General features: G+C 44.2%; 2 protein-coding genes across 5 annotated transcripts in view; both read right to left on the bottom strand.

Moving 5' to 3' along the window:
* The window catches only part of Nmdar2 (NMDA receptor 2), a 1,937,843-nt gene that overhangs the window by 1,869,259 nt on the left and 48,297 nt on the right, over positions 1–20,287 (bottom strand). The window lies entirely within an intron of this gene.
* On the bottom strand, positions 2,798–17,650 carry LOC124214351 (jerky protein homolog-like). Its single transcript, XM_069134358.1, has 3 exons — positions 17,300–17,650; positions 3,160–4,003; positions 2,798–3,117 (listed from the first exon to the last, which is right to left on the bottom strand). The coding sequence occupies exons 1-3, from the start codon at positions 17,648–17,650 to the stop codon at positions 2,798–2,800; spliced, it is 1,515 nt and encodes a 504-aa protein (XP_068990459.1).

Below are 20,287 nucleotides of genomic sequence, written 5' to 3'. Positions count from 1 at the left end.
GCGATATATACGAAAAACGCTTCCCTTTGGGGGCTTTTGGTTTCTTATTGGGAGGTTGACTGTATCTGTCTATATTATAAAGTTATCTAGCCGCCGCCGCCGCCACCGTGTCAAGAATTCAGACCTTCCTTGCACCACCTGCCTTTCCCATCACTACCTTGCTCCCCTCCCTTTTGGGCCTCGGCCGTTTTTTCTGCTGCCAGGCCCTTCCAGGAACCAGGATCCTCGCCCTTCCGTCCACCCTTCTATACCTTGAAAAATTGAACCTTAAACTTACGTATATGCCCTCAGATCTTGACAGACTTAACCTCAAACCCACATATATGCCCTTATACCTGGACAGATTTAACCTCAAACCTACATACTGTAACGTGGAATTTTTGTTGCCCGTTACAAGGGGCTCCCCGAATCCTCGGCGGAACCAAACTCCGGGGGATACACAGTAGCGAACTGGATGGAGAAAAGAGTGCCAGAACTAGAGTCATGCATCCAGGCTTCCGAGAGGGGACACTGTAGCGAATAACGATTAAGATATTGCAGGCTTTTGTTTTTTTTATTATCGAGTACAACGGCATCAAGCCAGCGGTCAACCACGAAGTTGGAAGTAGTTCGGAGTGACGGAATAGCGATGATTTCGAGCGAAAGATGTCGAGGTTGCGGAGGGGGAGTCAACGAAGATCCCTGCAACGCGGGAATCCAAGGCGGACGCGATTCCCACTGGTGGCTGGCGCGCCGCCGCCTCCCCCGCTCTCCCAGCCGACACCGGACCAACGAATCTGCGAGAGACCGCCTAGCGACGAGGGAGCACCACCCCGCTCGACCCCGGAACACCATGGAGCTGCGCGGAGGACGACATCGCGATTTGGCTTTAAGTTCTGCGCCGCGACGCGGCGACAGGTGCGCGCCAAGATGCGCAATCCCCAAACCGATGACGGATCGATTGTTACGTATTCTTGCGGGTATGACGTCACGAAGGGTGTAGCGTCGCCATATCCGCGTTGTGGCCGATCGTCAATTCCGAGATTACTCTAGTTCTAGTGATTGCACGAAACAGACGATATTTTCGAGGCCGAGGCCATTAAGTTCGTGGTTGGTTGTTCGGGTATTGTGGTTGCGAGGACGATGGCAGCTAAAAACGAGGGGGTAGGAGAGTTCCTGGCATGTATGTGGAACGGTAAGCGCTGTTAATCTTTTCGCGAAAGAATTTCGAGTGGCATTAAGTTTCGTCTTGCCAAGGAACGGATAGCCATTTTAGGATTGGCGTTGTAGAAAAGAATCCGAAATTCTTTTGCCGAATCTTTTTCTTGGTGACCGTAGCCTGAATTGCGCGTGATAAAGTAGAGCCAATTTTGAGTGATCGGGAATGTTGAATAGAGTCACGGGTTTTATTTGCGTCTTTTTCGTTTTTGAACTTTGAGCTGAATTCCGCTGTACCAGGTCGAGCCACGTTATCCGGTTTCAGTGTCACCTCTCGTGTAGGTCGCGAATCGTCGAAGGGGAGGTGTTCGAATTCGCGAATCGAGTTGGGGCACCCCAGGGAAGGTGAGCTCGGATGCGTTGCGATAAGCCGTAACAAGGTAGAATTAAGAAAATATGATTTGAGGTAGTAACTAGGGTTGCGACTAGCGCGGCAAGCACGGCAAGTTATAGTTTGTTTGTTTTTTTTTTCCTGTAAATGCTCTGCTCTTGAGCGCATTAGTCAATGTTGCGATTAGCGCTATAAAATAGAGGACGATCGCTGTTAGCGCATCAAGTGAGGTCTTGTTTTAGTGTTTGTCTAATGGTTTATTGTTAAGTTTGGTGATTAGCGCTGTAGTTAGTAGAGGACGATCGCGGTTAGCGCGTCGGGTCAGATTTTGTTTTTGGTTTCTGTTTTATTGTTTATTATTAAAGGAAGCGACTAGCGCACGTAGGCTTAAGTTTTCTTATAGAGTTAATTTTTCTCAGGTCTGTTTATTTGATTTTAAATCGCGAAGAGTGAATTTTGAATTATTCTTTCTTTTTGTTTTTGTATGATTGCTGTCGTAAAATATATGATTTTATTTTATTTCTGTTAAATAACGTATTGTTGTCGAGTGTCTCACTCTCTCCCCGAAAATTACCCCTCCCCTCTCCGCGGTACTGAGCTACCGAGTTAATTGCCGAGGTCTAGCGACTTAACGGTTTCGAGGTGTGTTAATCACGCCAGGCGCCCAACAGAATCTCGCGATATCTTTTGTAAGATCCAAGTTTCAGCTTACATCTCGGGCCGCCGAATTATTGTGTACACCGTCAGTTCTCGGTCATTTTCTCCGAGTGACCGAAGTACAGGAAAAATCCACGTCACAATTCATGCTCGAATTCCTTCACAGATTTAGCCCTTTACCTTACATATATGCCCTCGTACCCTTACAGATTGAACTCTTTACCCCACATATATACAACATACATCCATCTGAGGATCAATGATTGAACCCTTCACCCTAAATATACCCTTTTATATACGCAGATGCAACCCCTTACTCTAAATATATACCCTTATACCCATAGAGTTAAATAACCATATATATCTTATCGTATCGTCGTATAGTAAAGCCTCGATTATCCGAACCCGTCGGGACCGGGCCTAGTTCGGATTATCGAAAGTTCGGATAATAGTAATGCGTTGTCGTAGATAGCGGTCTCACATATTGCATACGGAAAAAATAAGAAAAACGGGCAGTTATTTTGAGCGATTTAACGTGATGCTTGTGTATTTCAATTATATATTTAAAACAAAACAGTAATATATACCTTCATAAAAATTTAGTGTTCAATTTTAGGTTTTTTTTATCATGAATTGCTGAATCTTTGGCGTCTGTATGGAAGCAACGCGTTTTTTTGCGGCCAAATCCCGCAGTCGCTTGAGCAAAAGAAGCTGCATAGGGCAGCACTCTTCCTGTTTTTCGTACCACTCGAGATCCGTCTCGAAGGCCGAAAATGCCTCGGCATGCGAAATTTTCGTGCTCGAACCTGCAGGTTCGCCGCTACTGCTGTGGTCGTTATTATCCTCTTCGTTCGTATTTGTCAATGAAGATACGATTCCATCATCCTCTAGGTTCTGATATCCAGGATCGTTTACGTCGTCCTTCAACCACTCTAAAGCATCGTCTTCGTTGCAGTTCGTGAATCACGGGATACTCTCGAATAATGCGACGAAGTCAGAGTGTTCATTCTCATCAGAACCGGAATTTCCTTCTTCGCCCTCTCGTCTTGGGTCTTCCGAAAGAGGCCACACTTTCTTCCAGGTGTTACTCAAATTGTTCCCCGTTAGCGATTCCCAACTGTCTGCTAGCATGTAGCAGGCATGCTTCAAATTCAATGACTTGGAAAATGAAATCCCGCATTCTTCGGTAATATCATCTTCATGCAACAGTCGCCTGAGAATTTGTTTGCGGTACAACCGCTTTAATTTTTCGATAACGCCCTGATCCGTCGGTTGGATCAATGATGTTACATTTGGCGGGAAAAACTTGACTACGAAGTCCGAGTCAAGGGCGTTCAATACCTCAGCGGATGGGTGGTACGGTGCGTTATCTAACAGCAGTAACACTCCTCCAGTCTTATCGTTCGCTTGACGCCATTTTCTCACGCCTTCTATGAAATCGTTCACGTACCAATCGCAGAATAACTTAGCGTCCATCCAAGCACTTTTCTGGGCATTGTAGGTGACCGGTAACGTCACAATGTTCTTGAAACAGCGCGGCTTCATAGATTTCCCGATTATTAACAACGGTAATTTGTGAGTCCCTGCAGCATTAGCACAAGTCATCGCTGTCACCCGGTCTTTCGATACTTTAAAACCTCGCGCTGCCGTTTCTTCTTGAGATGCAAGCGATTTTCGTGGTAGAGATATCCAGTGAATGCCCGTTTCGTCTGCATTATAAACGTCTTCTCTCGAGAATCCTTCGTTCAAAATCGTCTGAAATGATGCTTTGAAATTCTCGGCAGCACTGGAATCTACTGATAGTGCTTCACCGTGGATCTACAATTCACGTATCCCATGACGATTTTTAAACATCTGAAGCCAACCGAAACTGGCTTTAAAGTCCGCCGGTCCTTCGAGTTTCTCGTTGAAATCGAGAGCTTTCTCGCATAACAGTGGACCCGATATTGGTTGTCCCGTGCTTCGTTTTTGTATGAACCACTTTGAAACGGCATCATCGAGATTTTCATTCGTCGCACTTTTCATAGTTTTTCTTTTCTTTACCCCATCTCCACAATCCATCTTCGCAGCAAACAACGTAAGTCCTTCACGATTTTTCTTAATGTCGGTGATCGTTGTTTGCCAACATTATAGGAACGAGCTGACGATGCACCGGTCTCACCCTTATCGAGCTTCGATAAAATATCCAATTTTTTTTCCTCTATGAGAACATTGTGTTTCCGCTTAGACGAGGAAGAATGGGACGACGAACTCATAACACAGTCGACTATAAGACTAATATACAATATATATGTCGGCGAAAAGCCTCGGAAAGGCGGAGAGAATGTAAAGCGTTCATTTGGGCGTTGATTATTCATATTTAGCGTGACAATCCCGACACGTCTGGTATGCTCTCTAGCTAACCCGCAACTGTCGATTTCGTCCAAGCGTTGTTATAAACAAACCACTTGTTTGTTGCTAAGATTCCGTCATTCAGCTATACTCTTAGCTTGCTAATAACGCTTGACGCTCGTTTTGTTTAGTTTCATATTCAAAAGAAATATCCTTTTATCCACTTCATACATTATAAAATGGAATTATTTAACGAGATTCGTGATACTCCGACATATATATATATATTGTAACGTGGAATTTCGGTTAGGCCTGCCCGTTACAAGAGACTCCCTGAACCCTGGGCGGAATCCAGGAATCAGGGTTTCGAAAATCGAGTCGCGAAATAATCCTAGAGAGCGCCAGAACTGGAGTCACGCACCCGGGCTTCGACAGGGACGAAATAGCGCATTACGAACAAGATATTACAGGCTTTTGTTTTTTTTTACTTTTTTTTCGAGTACACCGGCTACCAGCCCGCGACCAACTCTGACGCCAAGGATATTTCGAGGCAAGGCGAAATCGCGGAGATCTCGCGGGAAGGACACCGAGGCTGCGGAGGGGGAGACAACGCAGCTCCCTGCAACGCAGGAATCCAAGGCGGACGCGATTCCCGCTGGCGGCCGGCGCGCCGCAGCCTCCCCGCTCACCCCGCCTACGCCCAACCGAGACAACCGCGAGAGACCAGCTAGCGACGAGGGAGCACCACCCCGCCCAACCCCAGGACCCCGTAGAGCTGCGCGGGAGACGACATCGCGATCGAGCCTTAAGTTCTGCGCCGCGTAGCGACGACAGGTGCGCGGCAAGTTGCGCAATCCCCAAAATCGATGACAGATCGATTGTTGCGCATTCTTAGGGTGATGACGTCACGGAGGATTAGGGTGACGAGATCGGCGTTGCGGCCGATCGGCCATCGGAGATCACTCGAGTTCTGGCGACTAATCAGAGTAGTAGTGTTGCGATATAGATTCGGGTTGCGAGTGTTTCGGGCAGAAGTTAGTAATTGCGAGGGAGAATGGCCGCCCAGGATCACGAGGGAGTTGGCGAATTCGTGTCCTGGATGTGGAGCGGTAAGCGCTGCTAACCTTCTTGCGAGAGAATTTCGAGAGATAATTAATAAAGGCTTGCCGAGGAACGGATAGCCATTGAGGATTAGCGTTAACGACAGTACTCGAGATTCTTTGGCCGATACATCTGCTTGGTGACCGTAGCCTGAGTTGCTCGTAATGAAGTAGCGTTAATTTCGAGTGATCGAGGAGGTCGAGTCGAGTCACGGGTTGAGCCGAGACACTATTGTCTCGAATTTGAGTGTAACCGGATTCCGTTACACGGGGTCACGTCAACTTAGTCCGATACAGCCTCATTTCTCGTGTGGGTCGCGAGCAGTCTAACGGGGAGCGTTCGAATTCGCGACCGCGTCCCGCCGTCGCGTGAAGGTTGAGCTCGGGTGTGTGTTAACAAGAATATTCTTTTGTAGAGGATAGTCGCGGGTGACGCGACGAGCCTCGTTTCCGTTTGGCCTTTGGTATAATCAGTTAGTAATAAGTTGGCGATCAGCGCCCGCAGGCATAAGCGATTTTATTTCTTTTTTTTTTTTGTTTGATTTATTGCCGACCGCGGACAGCGTCGGCCGATAATTTGGTTCCATTTCCGTCGAGGGGTTTAGTATTAAGTTGTCGATTAGCGCCATTCTATAGAGGACGATCGCGGGCAGCGTGTCGGGTCCTATTTTGTTGTTAGTTTGGAAGTTAGCGGTTATCATTAAGACGGCGACTAGCGCACGTAGGCCGGAAAGGTCTTCTAGATCTATTGATTTTTTTGTTGGTGTTCGTTCTTTCTTTTTTTTTGGTTATATCTAAGCCTCTGTATCTGCAATCGCGACGACGACGTTCGCAGTATTACTATTTTATTTCATTGTATTATTTGTATTATCGCTAGCTAAAAATATATTGTTTAATTTCATTATTGCTTTGTAAAATAACGTGTTGGCGTACGTGTGTCGTATCTCTCTCTACCCGAAAGTTACCCCTCCCCTCTCCGCGGTACTGAGCTGCCGAGTATATGGTCGCGGTATAGCGCATTACCGATTTCGAGGCGTGTTGATCACGCCAGGCGCCCAACAAATTTCGCGATATTGTTTCAGGTCCAGGATACCTCGCGGACGCCGTTTTATTGTGCACGCGGTAAGTTCTCGGTCATTTGCTCCGAGTGACCGAGGAGCGGGAAAAATCCACGTCACAATATATATATATATATATATATGTATATATGTGTGTGTGTGTATATATTGTAACGGGTGCGGTTTATCCAGGGCCACAGCCTATGTGATAAACCCGTTATTCGAGTGTTCTTTGTCAATTTTAATAGATTTATAAGGAACCCCCTCCGATGGGTAAAAGCTGGATCAGCTTATCAGACCCAAAAACCCCTGATAATCAAACTATACGGACTTAGGAATCACCAAAGCCACCTAGGAATGTGAACAAGCACCTCTGCAGTTGCTCTCTTTGGAAAGACAAGGGCTTGTAGGCCGTTGCTTCAACTGGAGACAAGTGAAGGAAAGCGTATGTCACCTGGTCGGAGATACGGGTTTCCCAGTACTCCCTTCTAATCGCGAACTCGGAGTAAACAGAGTCACCTGCCTATATTTTGTTGTGAGTTATTGACCCAAAACCTCGCCAACCTTTCAGACCAGGGAAATCCTTGGCTGACTGTTGGTTTTATTTCCCTCCCCTTTTCAAGATAACGTTATGTATTCGAGGAATGCGTCGACAGCGAGACAGACGAGTGCATGCTTGACTATAACATAAGTTTAATAGCGATCAATCCAGATACAATGGTCTTTGTCTAAAGACCAAATAAGGTTTTACAAAATATAACCGTAGAGAATAAAAATAGAAAAATAAACTCAAAGAAATAATAAAACTAACTTTTATATCTTTTCTAACTCTTTAGCAGTCCCGGGCTATCGTGGACTCTAATAAACAATATCTTCCCTAATGTTGGAACTAAGCGCTTTGCTTGAGGTTCCTCTCCCTAAACTTGAAGCTTAATTCGATAATGTTCTCTAGGCGAGGAACATTTCGTTTCAATATAATGCAGCTCGGCGCTTTGCCGGTCAACTGGTCTAATAACTTTGATTATCCTTCTACTATGTGACGCAGTTCGGCGCTTTGCCGGATAACTGGTCCCCTAACTGTGACTACCCTTCTACACTGTGACGCAGTTCGGCGCTTTGCCCGGCAACTGGTAACCGCTCTTCGTGGTGCTCCAGTTTTATACTCTTCCGGAACTGTTGTTGGTTGATCCTATCGACGTCATTTCCCTATTTGTGTGTCCTGTTGTGGGTCGTCGTCCTGGTATGCGTTGGTCAGCGTCCGTCGTCTTTGTTTATTATTTTGGATGCTAGCAAGTCATGGTCGCTATCGATGGTCGTCTTGATCAGCTGTCTGTGTCAGTTGCTGACATGTTTTGCGTATGTCACGGGCACGGTTGACATTGCTGCGATTTTGAGCAGCTGTCCGTTACAATATATATATATATATATATATATATATATATATATATATATTTCTTTTCTTCTATTATAAATATATATATAAATATATATATAAATAAATATATATATATAAATATTTATATATATATACATATATAGATATTGTAACGTGGCGTTTCAGAATCGCCCGTCACAAGGGCACACAACCGTTATTATTTTTAGTTTACGCGTCCTCAGCAGGGTACTCCAACCGAACTCGATACAAAATAGGCAATAACTACTTTTTAACTAATTCTTTTCTTGTAAATTCTTTATTTCGCGCTTCGGCGCAAGCTAACAAGGTACTTGGACGACAACGATCCCGATCAACAAGGGACCACTATCTACCGTTTGCAGCTCTCGACGACTTCGCCTACTGACGGTCTCATCAGACTATACTGGCTACCTTGGTGCACCTTTATATACACCTGGGGTAGCATCCACCCGAACCTTCCGTATCGCCTCGACTGCCGGTGAACAGGGAGATAAAAATCCTCCCGGCGGCCGAGGGCACCGTTTCTCGAAGAGGAACCAGCCGCCAGCTCTATCGGATGCCGTGAAGATGGCGTGAAGGGCAGATCGTAGCCTGCCATCTTCCGACTTACCGGCCTGGTGCCGGACCGACCCCAAACCACTACGTTCAGGGTGATAAAGCCATCGTTCCGAGGATCGACGCTGCCTTCCTATCGGCAGGGACCAATTGTGTGGGTCGTGGTCCACGGTTTGGCCAACCGTCTGACTGCACGACCTCAGGTACAGGCAGCTAGCTACTGCCTGTACAAAAGCCGGTGGAGGTGAACAATGAGGCGTCACTCTCCACCCGGTAACTTTGGCCGAGAGGCACCCTATGTATGCCTCTGCCAAAGAAGTCCCCGATGATAGGCAGCCTGGACTGTAACCGAAGCAGCTACACATCGTACGAGTTGGTGTCAACGACGAAATCGCGAGCAGCACATTACACCACATCTAGCGGTAATTTTGGAAAACGTATGACCACGCAGTAACCAATATTCGCCACAGGGGGATGGCCTATTTGCGGTGGGGGTCAACCGACCAATCAAAGAAGAAGAAGAATCACCTCACGACAACCGCGAGATCGGCGAGCTGAACTACGACCTGCTATCCTACGCTTGACCTGCTGAGGGACAGCTTCGTTTTTCCGATTATTCTCTCGATTTCATCTACCGATCCTTCTTCCTTTCATTCTACCATTATCGTATCTACTGTTTTTCCATACTCTCGATCATTGCACTACCGTTAACTTCTTCCTGTAAATTCAAGTCCTTTCCTTCCTTTCTACTTTCGTTTCATTATTCTAAGTTTAATTTAAAATAGAGCCAGTTTGTGTGCCTGAGGTCAACCGTTAAGGTAAGGCTTCTGCCTTTGAATTGTACCGTTACGAAGTTGCTCATAATTTCTATTCTTTCTTATGGTATTTATCGACTTTGCGTGAATCGTGGTCCACGGCTTAAAGTTGCAGTAAGCCGCCGCGCCGTGTGGCTGCATGATTTCGGTCATTAATATTATATTTATTGTTTCTTGGTTGCATCGTGTGATGCCAGTTTTGTGTGAATCATGGTCCACGGCCTAGAGTTGCAGTAAGCCGCCGTGTGACTGCATGATTTCAGTAATTTATTATTTTCGTATCTGAGCGACCTCGTAACTGCCAAATAATTACTCCTCTTGTATTTATGATTTTTCTGATTATTTGTGAATCTCTATTATCCTGCTTCTGTATTTTCTATCGTATTCTGAGCCCTATTGGCTTCATATTTTATTCCATACTCTTTTTGTAATAGTAGTGTGCTTTATATTTTATTTCTGTTATCGCTTATTATATTTTTATTTATTTTTGTGCCTATTGTATCGTATATCGAGTTCCTTGGAGTACAACCGAGCGTGGAATCACCCCTAGATATTACCGCATTTTTCTTTGTTACTATTGACCATTTTATATTATTTTTGCCTGTTATTTATTTTTCCGTATTTTGTTAAATTAAGTTCTGTGAATTATTCTTTTGTATTGCGGTGTATTTTAGTATATTTCTCTATTTTGTAAACTCTCCGAAATTCTCACTCTCTCATAACTTTGTATTTTGGAATTCTCTCAAAAGTTATGTTTAGGAATTCACTATTTAATTCCTCAAGTATGTAATAATTATAAATTATCGAATCTACCGTTTATGAATAATTCTACCGAAGGCTACCTAGTCGATCGTTTGCCGACTTGGTAAATTGTTACTGAATGTCAATCTCTCATACTGGTTATCATTTATGGTAAATTTGTCGTATCATCTACCGAACTATCGTCTCGTTGTTTTCTACCGATCGCAGTAAAGTTCTCTTGTTCTAATTGACAGAATAATAATTTTCGTAGCGTCATTTGCAAATTGGGTAAGATCGCGTCGCCCAGTGACGTGTAGTTTTAAGTCAACTCTTGCATTATATCGCATCTCTCGACCTACGTGCATTTTTCTCTGTTAACTACCGTCTCTCGTTCTAAAGCTACCGTTCATTGCTATTCTACCGAACTTTTCGTGAACAACGATTATTTATTTTATTAACTACCGCTATCGATACCATCTTATTTGCCTGTCTCACTCATGTAACCTTCTCGACAATATATGATCGATTGACCTGTTCATTTTCCCTTTTGCCTGGAGTTTATTCTTTCTTTTGTTATTTTCTTTAATTCTGGAATTACTGTTAGCTGCCTTGAATTCCGCCACTCTACCGGGATGTACGCGATCGTACCTGTGCCTAGCCAGCCATACAACGGGTTCTCGATTTATCTCTTTTGTACGGTTTTGTATTGATTTTATTGATTTGCATTATTGTTTGAAAATCGACGCTAACGCGTCTGGCGCCCAACGTAATTATTTTGTTATAGTTTGGTATTGCGGATAAGTAGAGAATCGCGCCAAAGTGTCAGCGGTAAGTCCTCATCCGAGGGTAACAGAATTTAGCGTTACAATATATATATGCCAGATACGATGATACATTCAGGTGATTAGATCCTGTATCATCGTATCTGGCATATATATATATTTTCTATTATTTGTCATTTTTTTTATATAAAAAAATGACAAATATAAAAAAATGACAAATAATAGAAAAACAATGTACTTCACTGACTGCCGCAGTGACACAGCTTACATGCCTTTCATTAAGCTTCGATACAAGGATAATATTGATTCTAAATATAAAATCGAACCACTCAGTAGCACTGCTAGTAGAGTGTATCACGGAGAGCCTGTTCTAATTAAAAACGTCTTGTCGTAACCAATGACCAAGAAAGTATGACCCGGAGAGCTGTCTCCCACTCCACACATCTTGGCCCCCCGTGACACAACCCACTTGTGGTCCATGCACCACGCATTACCACCATGGTAGGTTCTTCTAAGAACCCTTATCGATTCCTAGCCGGCGATCATATAAACAGCGCGCGCTGCGCGACTCCATCACACGGCACCTGATAAGCTTAGTAAACATCGGCGAGTGAGAAATCGAGAACGCTGTTTCAAAACCTTGATTTCCACGGCGATGCGACATATATATATGTGGCATTCGATGTCAATTCGCCAGGCCATTGGCCTGACCCCTTCCGATTTTGATGTCCAATTTATTTTGGGTTCTGTTTGGCCCAAAATACGACCTTAAATTTTTGTCAATTTTTATTTCATTTTTAAGGGGTTGCACGAGCTCAAAAATCATACAATCGCGAGAAAACATGAAGAGGGATCGTTCTTAAATTGACGATTTTTTTCCACAGAAACTAGGACCCAAAACATGATTTTTCGTCCTGGTCCGAAAGTGGGTCGAGAACTAGCATGTTAATTTTTTTTGTTTTCAAGAATACTTTATTTCATTTTGCGGACGAAAAACAAAGAAAAATAGTTTTTTCTCGTGGAAATTTTTTTTTTCTTAGATTAAAAGTAGATATAAAATAGTAACTTAATAAAAAGTAGAGCTTCTTCGACAATTTTCGGACCTCTTTCCTTAATTTCTCACCTGGTCTCGCCCCTTTCCATCTTCTCTCAATCCTTTTATATCCGCCTTTCCTCTCATTCAGGGGAGTGACAGACTGATACCTTTCCAATATGGTAAAACGTTGCTTCGAACAGTTCGTATTTTTAGTTATTTTGCTGGCCTATGCGCAGCGCCGCTAGTTTTGTGTGCTCACGTGCAGCCCCCTGACACTCACCAATGCTCGTATACTAAAAAATTGTACGCGTTTTGTCCCCGTTTTTTAGTGCCTCTACGTGGCGTTGGTAGACTTCTGGTACGCTCGCTGCCCTCGCTGTCCGCGCGCAAGCTTGTCAGACAACTACTAGCGCCGCTAGTGGTAGAGATTGGCGGCAGAATCGAGGGACATTTTGCGAACCACTTTTAGCAGCGTGTGTCAGGGGGCTGCTCACGTGTGAACAGCATGCGCGATTACTGGCGCCGCTAGTTGGTTGATTGTCGAACTAAAAATCCGAACGGTCGCGTACCGCTCATTGAGCTCGGTGTCACCCCCTACCCTCATCCTTTCATCCGTCACCCTTTGTCGCCACACTTTTGATTTTCCGTTGCCCTCACTTCCTGCTTGTCTTATCCTTTGTTTTATATATCTCACTTCCTCTCTTTCCTTCCTTTTCTTCTCCCGTGATTATTTCAACACTTTTCTCTCTTTTTCCTTTTCCTTTACGTTTTTCTCGTTTTCTCTTCCTCCAACACCTCTCTCTCTAGCGACTATTTCTTTTCCCTCCCAACGAGTGAACATCATTAACAAAATATTTTGTATTTATCCATCGTGACAGCTCGTAATAGCAGCGTTAAAACCCTTGAAACACCATTGCTTCAACCCATAGTAGCATAGCTATGAGAGTTCTACACGCAGTTGTATCGGTCGACGATAAAAATCGCACTGCCTTACCGACAATTCTTATCGGTAGAAGGTCAAAATCGTGCTGTTTTACCAACCGAAGGTCAGAGTCTGTGTGTAGTGCTCGCCAGCCAACGGTAGAGGGTGCAGCGGGGGCGTGAACTTTTTTACCGACCAGGATGTCGGTTACCTGTCCCGCATTCTTTTCCCACGATAGGACTGCTGATTCGTAACATCAACCACCCCCCATTCCTTTGCCACGGTAGGACTGCTGATGTGTAACATCAACCACCCCACATTCCTTTCCCACGTAATCAACCACGCGACATTAATGGTTCTGAGAATTGTTTTTCACTTACTCGGATGCCGGTTTGATATCAACCACGTGACATTCTTTTTGGCTTGTAACTGTCATGTGAACTCAACGATGAATTTTTAACCGGTTCAGTCAAGACCAGAGTGCAAGGTCGACCGATAGCTGCGGTACATTCAGAGCCTGCGGTGTTGGGTTATCATCGCTCTAGGAATGCAAAACATAACTCGGCTTGAGTACAGCTCGGTCAAGTATGGAGAGCAAGGTTAAATCTTACATAAGCTTTGTATTGAAAAAAATTGTCTCTTAAAAGTTAAGGTGAAGGTGTAAAATCATTTCATGAATATTCTTGAAAAAACAGTTTTATTGAGTACAATTTTTAGGGTACAGTTGACAATTACTTCACAACGATAGTACAATAATTCTATTCAACAGTATCATAACCAGGATGATATATTCGCCAGGAATGCGGGACCGTTCTTGTAGACGCTTCTGCGCAGTAACACAAATTGTACAACCTCGCCATCTGAACAGTATGATGATTTTGTAGCCAATTTTGAAGTATCAAAACGTTTTGTGCTGCACAGATTGCAATGGGTGTTGTATGCACGTCACATCTTAGAGACACAGCTGAAGTTTTTTGCAAGGTTTGAAGCGACGGACAGTCAAAGTCCAGCATACCGAGGATTTGAACTTTAGGGGTAATTTTAAGCGACCAATCTCCTTTTTCTTCTCCTTTCACGTACACGGTTTCAGCTTTGCACAGCCTGTCTTCAATGGTCCACTCAACTTCCTCGAACGGTATGGTTCCACAGCTCCAAGGTAAACCGTGAAAATGCGTTCTAACCAAGAATTTCGGCTTTTGTATTTGACGTCCAGTAAATTCCATTCGTAAGGTGGCTTGAAGAGAAACATTGATGGAGATGCTTCCGAGTATTTTGAAATTATGGCCAATTCTTTCAATGTGAAGGTATTGTTGTAAGGTCTACGAAAGCCTTGTATGTAAACGATAAGCTCCATCTTTGAACTGTGCGCGATCGTGGAAACGGGTCAGCTTTTATACCAACTTTTTCACCCCACCACTGAGCGAGTTGTATTCGACAATACGATCGTAAACAATTGAGCAGTACGCCGTTGTTTCAGCGAGAAAGTTGGCTTTAGCTTCATATTCAAAACGGATGTCGACAGATCCGTACTTCAAAGATCCTTTTTGTTTTAAACAGTCAATAACGAATAAGGGGACGTCTCGGAAGAATTCACTCTTTGTCAGCAACGGCTCGGGGTTCTTGTCGTAGTAGGTAGCTTGGAAGTTTGCGTACATCTCGTACAGGAGCGCGTACAAATTACGACTCATGTTGAGGTTCAGGTAACCGTACGGATAAGGTTGAGAGTTCAAAAATAGCTTGACGTCCGTGATATTGCAATGATCGAAATGACTTGCGTTCTTGCCGTTCTTGTTCTTTCTACTTGTTTGGAAACTCAAAATGACGTACCGAGGTTTTTCAAGCTGAGTGGAAGTTTCCACAGTCCAAACGTGTTTCGATGTTGTAGGAAGTAAGAGATATTCGTACAATTCCCAACTGCGGAAGCTCATCGAAATAGGCGGATCTCTCTGAATGAAATTTAGTAGGTCAACTTTTTTCTGATCCGCGAGTTTCAAATACGGTATTAGCCGTTTCACTGCATTGATCGTGATTTTGAATTCCTCCTCTTGAGTCCGCATGATTGCGTTGACGTCAGTTTTTGGTCCCGTCAAAATTCACTCATGTTTAGCGTTGACAACGATCTTGCAGTAGTTTTCCGCGAAACCCAATATCATGCTGAGCGGTATCAGTACGTCAAAATTACCCTAGGCATCGGTTAATTCTTTCTTCTCTTCCACATCAAGCCATCCAGCGTTCTCCATCAGCCAAGTCTGACCAGGGTGCAGAGAAGCGTAACCCTTCATGAGACTTGTCAAGCCAACGTTCTTGCTTCTATCAATCTCAACTGCATTAATTTCGTAGCGAATTTCTTCAAACAGATGACACATCGCGTTGTTTACGAGCTGTGTGTTCACAGTAGCTGTACCATCAGGTTTGAGGAGTCGTCCATGGAAATGTACCAAAATTTTGCTGGGTAATATGCATAAATCCTGATGCTGAACGGTGATTCGAATTTCATCGCTGTTGTTGAAAGTTGACGAGGCGTAAGGTTTGTGAGCGTGAATCTCGTAATGCGCAACGGATTCGTCAAAGACGACTGGTGTTTGAATGTTTAAGATTTCTTCCTCCATGATACGTAGCAGATGATAAAACAGCAAAATCGGATTTTTAATTGTCGGAAATTCCTCTTCCATAAGTGGTCAGTTTCAGACCCAGAGCTATCAGGAACTCCACGTTTCGAGGTGTTAACGGTTCAAGAATCGATCGATGACTGACTTGATCGGGGCATGCCGACTCACAGATATACCTACTCTTTGACAGTCTGTTATATACAATTCCCATCGTTTATTGCGATTTGATGTGTAGTCTCACGGTAATAACTTCCCCACTAAAATCAACCAGGTCTCCGTCTTGATCCACTAACCGGAGCTGAACGTGATCTATGGGCCTTACGGTGATCGGAAGGTAAATGATGTGCGACGGTACTTACACGATCTGACATACTTTCGGGACAGTCGGGAAAAACTCGCGAATAGTGTGTACTTTGTGTCCATTGACGTAGGCGCCCGTTGTAATGCTGCACTCGACTCGCAACGCGTTGACCTTGAATATAGTTACAGCCACGTCTGATTCGTGAGTTTTATCAACTTTCAATACACGTGGTGTGAATCCCAAAAGTTGAGCAATGGAATCATTCGGCTCAAAGTTAATCGTGTTGTTGCATGTGATTTTGCTGCGTAATGTATTATTGTTGAGTTTGATGGCGAGCCTGATATTTGTATTTCTTAGCTCGTTTTGAAGATAGTTCTCTATGTCCTGGGTCTCGTGGCTGCCGGTAGGTATGGTGATCACTCAATCAGCTGCGTGAATTTTATTGTGACCAACATCAACGTAGGGAATCGAATTAAAGGTTAACAATTCTACCAAGCCAACAACATAACTTTTATCACGAGCAAGTTCGATCGGTGGAAAATATTGTGCCTCGAGAATCGAAGAGGTTCCCGAAATCGCTAACGTTAACGAATCATCCATGACTGCGAGTGGTAGACTGACTTTGATAAATCCCGCACCATGTTCATATAGCTCACCACTCAGAAATTTCAGCCACAAGTGTCCGCATTCAAATGTATCATAATCCTGGTACCTTTCATGATTGTATTTAACACTACCAACGCCGAGGTATTTTATGAGGTCTGAGGGTGTTGAAGGTTGCCGAAACTGTCAAAGTATTCGATATTATTGTCCCGTTTCTTGTATGCAACCCAGTGTGTTCCCGGACCGTCTTTGTCGTCAAGGTTGATTATAGCTGACTCGTTCTTTCGTGGACCGTTTTCGGGCATTTCGTTTCGCACGAAAACACCGCGGAAATGCAGAACCTTAAAGATTTTTGCATATTTCAACAAGTCCCAATCAGTCAACGCTCGACGTGGTAGCATCGCATCTAGTTTTTTGGAGGATGGAGACCAAGACCTGTTTTGTACGGTTTTATATAAAGCCCTTTGCCCAACGCGATAGCTTCCATAGTTTTGTTGTGTCGTTTGCTCTCTCCCAGTTCTCGTTCAGCAGGACTTGTATCGTTCACAGCTTTTGCCATATTTGCCGCACCACCGGCTAACGCGCCTGTAGTACTAAGTCCAGCGAAAAAAGGAATCAGAAACGGTAGAAAACCACCGACTTTTGAAGGCAATGGTAGGACGCGAGGTGTTCGCACTTCACATTTACCACCCGCTTTTTTAACGGCGTTCTCAGCTCCCTTCAGCGCAGATTCGATAGCTACTTTTGCATCGTTGCTTGGATCCATAGAACGTTTTGCAGCATTTATAATTTTTCTCAAGGTCACATTTTTTGACTTTCGAATTCCCATTCCGAGTTTAGATTTTACTTTCATTGTATTAGCTATTGCCCAAGCGGCGGCCTTCTCACCCGAATTTGCGTCCTTTGCGAGAACCCGTTTCCAAGTTTTCTCAGCTAACACCCTATCAGCCTCGTTTCTAAGTTCAAGATTTTCACGATTCTGCGAGTAAGCAATGTCGTGGTCCTTGCAAGCTGCATCGAGAAGATTGATTCCCGGATCACCCCGCGCGAGTCTCTTTGTTAGTTTTGTACCAGGCCCACAATACTGATAACCAGGTACATGCAATTCGACTGGAAGGCTGTTGATGATTTTATTCACCAGACCCTTGCTACGATGTTGCTGCCTGCTGCTGCTTCGTTTACCTCTGTACGAGATCATGTTCGTGCGTTGACTGAAGAAAAGTGCTTTAAAACATGGTATATACAGCAAATCCGATCAGTCATGACCGAGATGCGGTTTGAGAAACAACCTACCAAGCTTCCCGTGTTGAATTTTGACAAACTTTCGGAGCAAAATGTCAAAAGGCACAAACGGCACGGTGAACACTCCCGAGTAGTGTACGTGCAATATTCTGTAGACCGTCGAATTGTGGTAAAACTAATGCGTTCCTCACACTTATAACCCATCCCAACGGACTCAGATTTGAAAATATCTACATCTACTCGAAACCTCCCAACCAACCTAAATACCAATTGTTGAAGCAATTGTTGGACCATGTTGAGAATACGGAGTATTTTGCGTTGAGCAAGTGATTACACCGGAAGAAGCACGGCCCAACTTGATAATCATATTTGACGATGTAGCGTGCGAGAAGCAAGATAATATAAGAGCCTACTTTTGCATGGATAGACATCACGACGTTGACTGTTTCTATCTCTGTCAGACGCACGCGCGTATTCCCAAACATCTCGTGCGCGACAACGTAAACTTACTCGTGTTATTCAAACAAGACAATATGAACCTGAGACACGTATACGACGACCATGTCAACACCAACATGTTTTGCACAGAGTTTAAAAGTGTGTGCTCTGCATGCTGGAACGGTAGGGAGTACGGGTTTTTGGTGATCGACAAAAACAGTGAGCTCAACGAAGGACGATACAGAAGGGGATCCGATTCTTTTGTCAGCCTGGAAAGGAAATAAAATCTAACGTGTTCGAGCGAGAGACGCAGTAGCGTTGCAGACTCAGTTGCGTCAACATGCAGAGCTCTGAAATTTCCAAGCAAAAAGATGCCCTACATCAGATCGCTCAAGCAAGTGCTGCGATCCGTCGAAAACACAGATTGCTCAAGTTGGGCAAGGAATCTACGACTCAGAAATTGAGTGACGTTTTCAAACCAGTAGTGACTCCGTTACAAGAACTGGTAAATGTCGCAAAAGATACTAAACCTGTGAAACAAGAGGTGGAAGAAATTAAAGAAGAAATAATGCAGATAAAAAACGGAACGAAAAATGAAACTGTCTCGGACTTGGACGATTCCTTTGCTTCGGCAGTAGATGAAACAATCGTAGAAACACCGGTCGAGAAAATCGAGGATGAGTATTTTGCACTGATGAGAGATGCGAAGACAAAAGGTGAATTGGACAACGTGTACGGTGTACGCAATCTCTCAAACGGACTCATGATTGATGATTCGTTGATATCTTTTGAGAGTGACTACATTCGTATTGGCGATACGCTTCACCTGAAAACAAAGTGTTTGCTGGAACTTTTGTTCACAAAGAAGCCTGACGGTTCTCCTGTGAGCGCCGGAGATCAGGAAAATTTTAAAAACATAATCCTCGCAACAAACGCGCATAAAAAGTATTACTCATCCGATGGAGCTGTTCGAAACGATAACAGTTACAAATTTGGAAATATCATTGCCGGATTGATGGATTATTCCTCATCACCTCGCCGACAGGGTAAAGGTCTACTTCCGAAAGCTATGATCACTCGACAACGTGTTGAAACGGAATGCGTTTTCTGGGATGATCCAAACGAGTTAGTGGAGCGTCTTCGTTTACTCCTGGCATCTCAGGCAGCGGGAAATCCGAGTCACAATAACGAAATAATCTCCATTATTGAAGAGCTACGCGAAGCAGGAATCATTTATTAAGCAGCTCCCATCGTTTCTGCATTCATTACCGAGATGAGCGTTGACGTGTTTGGACGGCATCTGGATAAAAACACGGCCGCGAGCACTCGCGGTCCTCCGGGTGTCGGATTTCAAATAACAGCGGACGGACATTACGATATACGGAACAAGAGACTGTGCAACGTCGCAGATCCCGCAGAGCCGAACAATGCTGTAACTTTGAAAATCTTGAGACGAAAATTCAACGTGCTGCAAAGACAAATCGACAACCTTGATCAAATGATCAAAGCTTTAGAGCTCACCACGGAGAAAGCTTTGGATACCTTTTACACAGACTTTAAAACAGGCAGAGACCTGTCGATTCGAAACGCTGAAATCATTTCTCAATTGGACATCCGACTAAGAGCGTTGGAATATGAACGAGGAAAAGCAAGCTCTGGTGACGGAACTGCATAAGCCTGCACGCCGGAATTATCCGCATCGACGTGTAGACGTGCGCGGCATCGACGAGACTTTGCAGGCGGATCTTGATGATATGACGTCTTACGCTGGACAAAACAAAGGCTACAAGTACATGCTCACAGTCATTGATATTTTTCCAAAGTATGCGTGGGCTGTACCGATAAAAAGCAAGTCTGGAGATGATGTTACGAAGGCAATGGAGTCTGTGCTTGTTCAAGGACGGGTGCCGAAAAATTTACACGTTGACAGAGGAACGGAATTTTACAACTCGAAATTTGAATCGCTTATGACACACTACGGAATCAAACTTTACTCCACGTACAGTAATTTGAAGGCTTCGATCTGTCAACGTTTCATTCGCACGCTGAAAGGTAAAATGTGAAAACGGTTCAGCATGCAAGGAAGCTACGAGTAGCTCGATATCTTATCTGATTTGGTTTCGGCTTACAACAACGCCAAACACCGAACCATAAG

Source organism: Neodiprion pinetum, chromosome 3 (genome assembly GCF_021155775.2).
Source record: "Neodiprion pinetum isolate iyNeoPine1 chromosome 3, iyNeoPine1.2, whole genome shotgun sequence".
Taxonomy (NCBI): Eukaryota; Metazoa; Arthropoda; class Insecta; order Hymenoptera; family Diprionidae; genus Neodiprion; species Neodiprion pinetum.
This window is presented reverse-complemented; position numbering and strand designations above follow the sequence as displayed.

Coding starts and splice junctions, on each gene's coding strand:
- LOC124214351 (XM_069134358.1), bottom strand. CDS start 17,650: ATGATCTCGTACAGAGGTAAACGAAGCAGCAGCAGGCAGCAACATCGT. Junction 4,004..17,299: donor CAATAGCTAATACAATGAAA/GTAAAATCTAAA, acceptor CGTGAATTGTAG/ATCCACGGTGAAGCACTATC. Junction 3,118..3,159: donor CTTCGTCGCATTATTCGAGA/GTATCCCGTGAT, acceptor ACGATGCTTTAG/AGTGGTTGAAGGACGACGTA.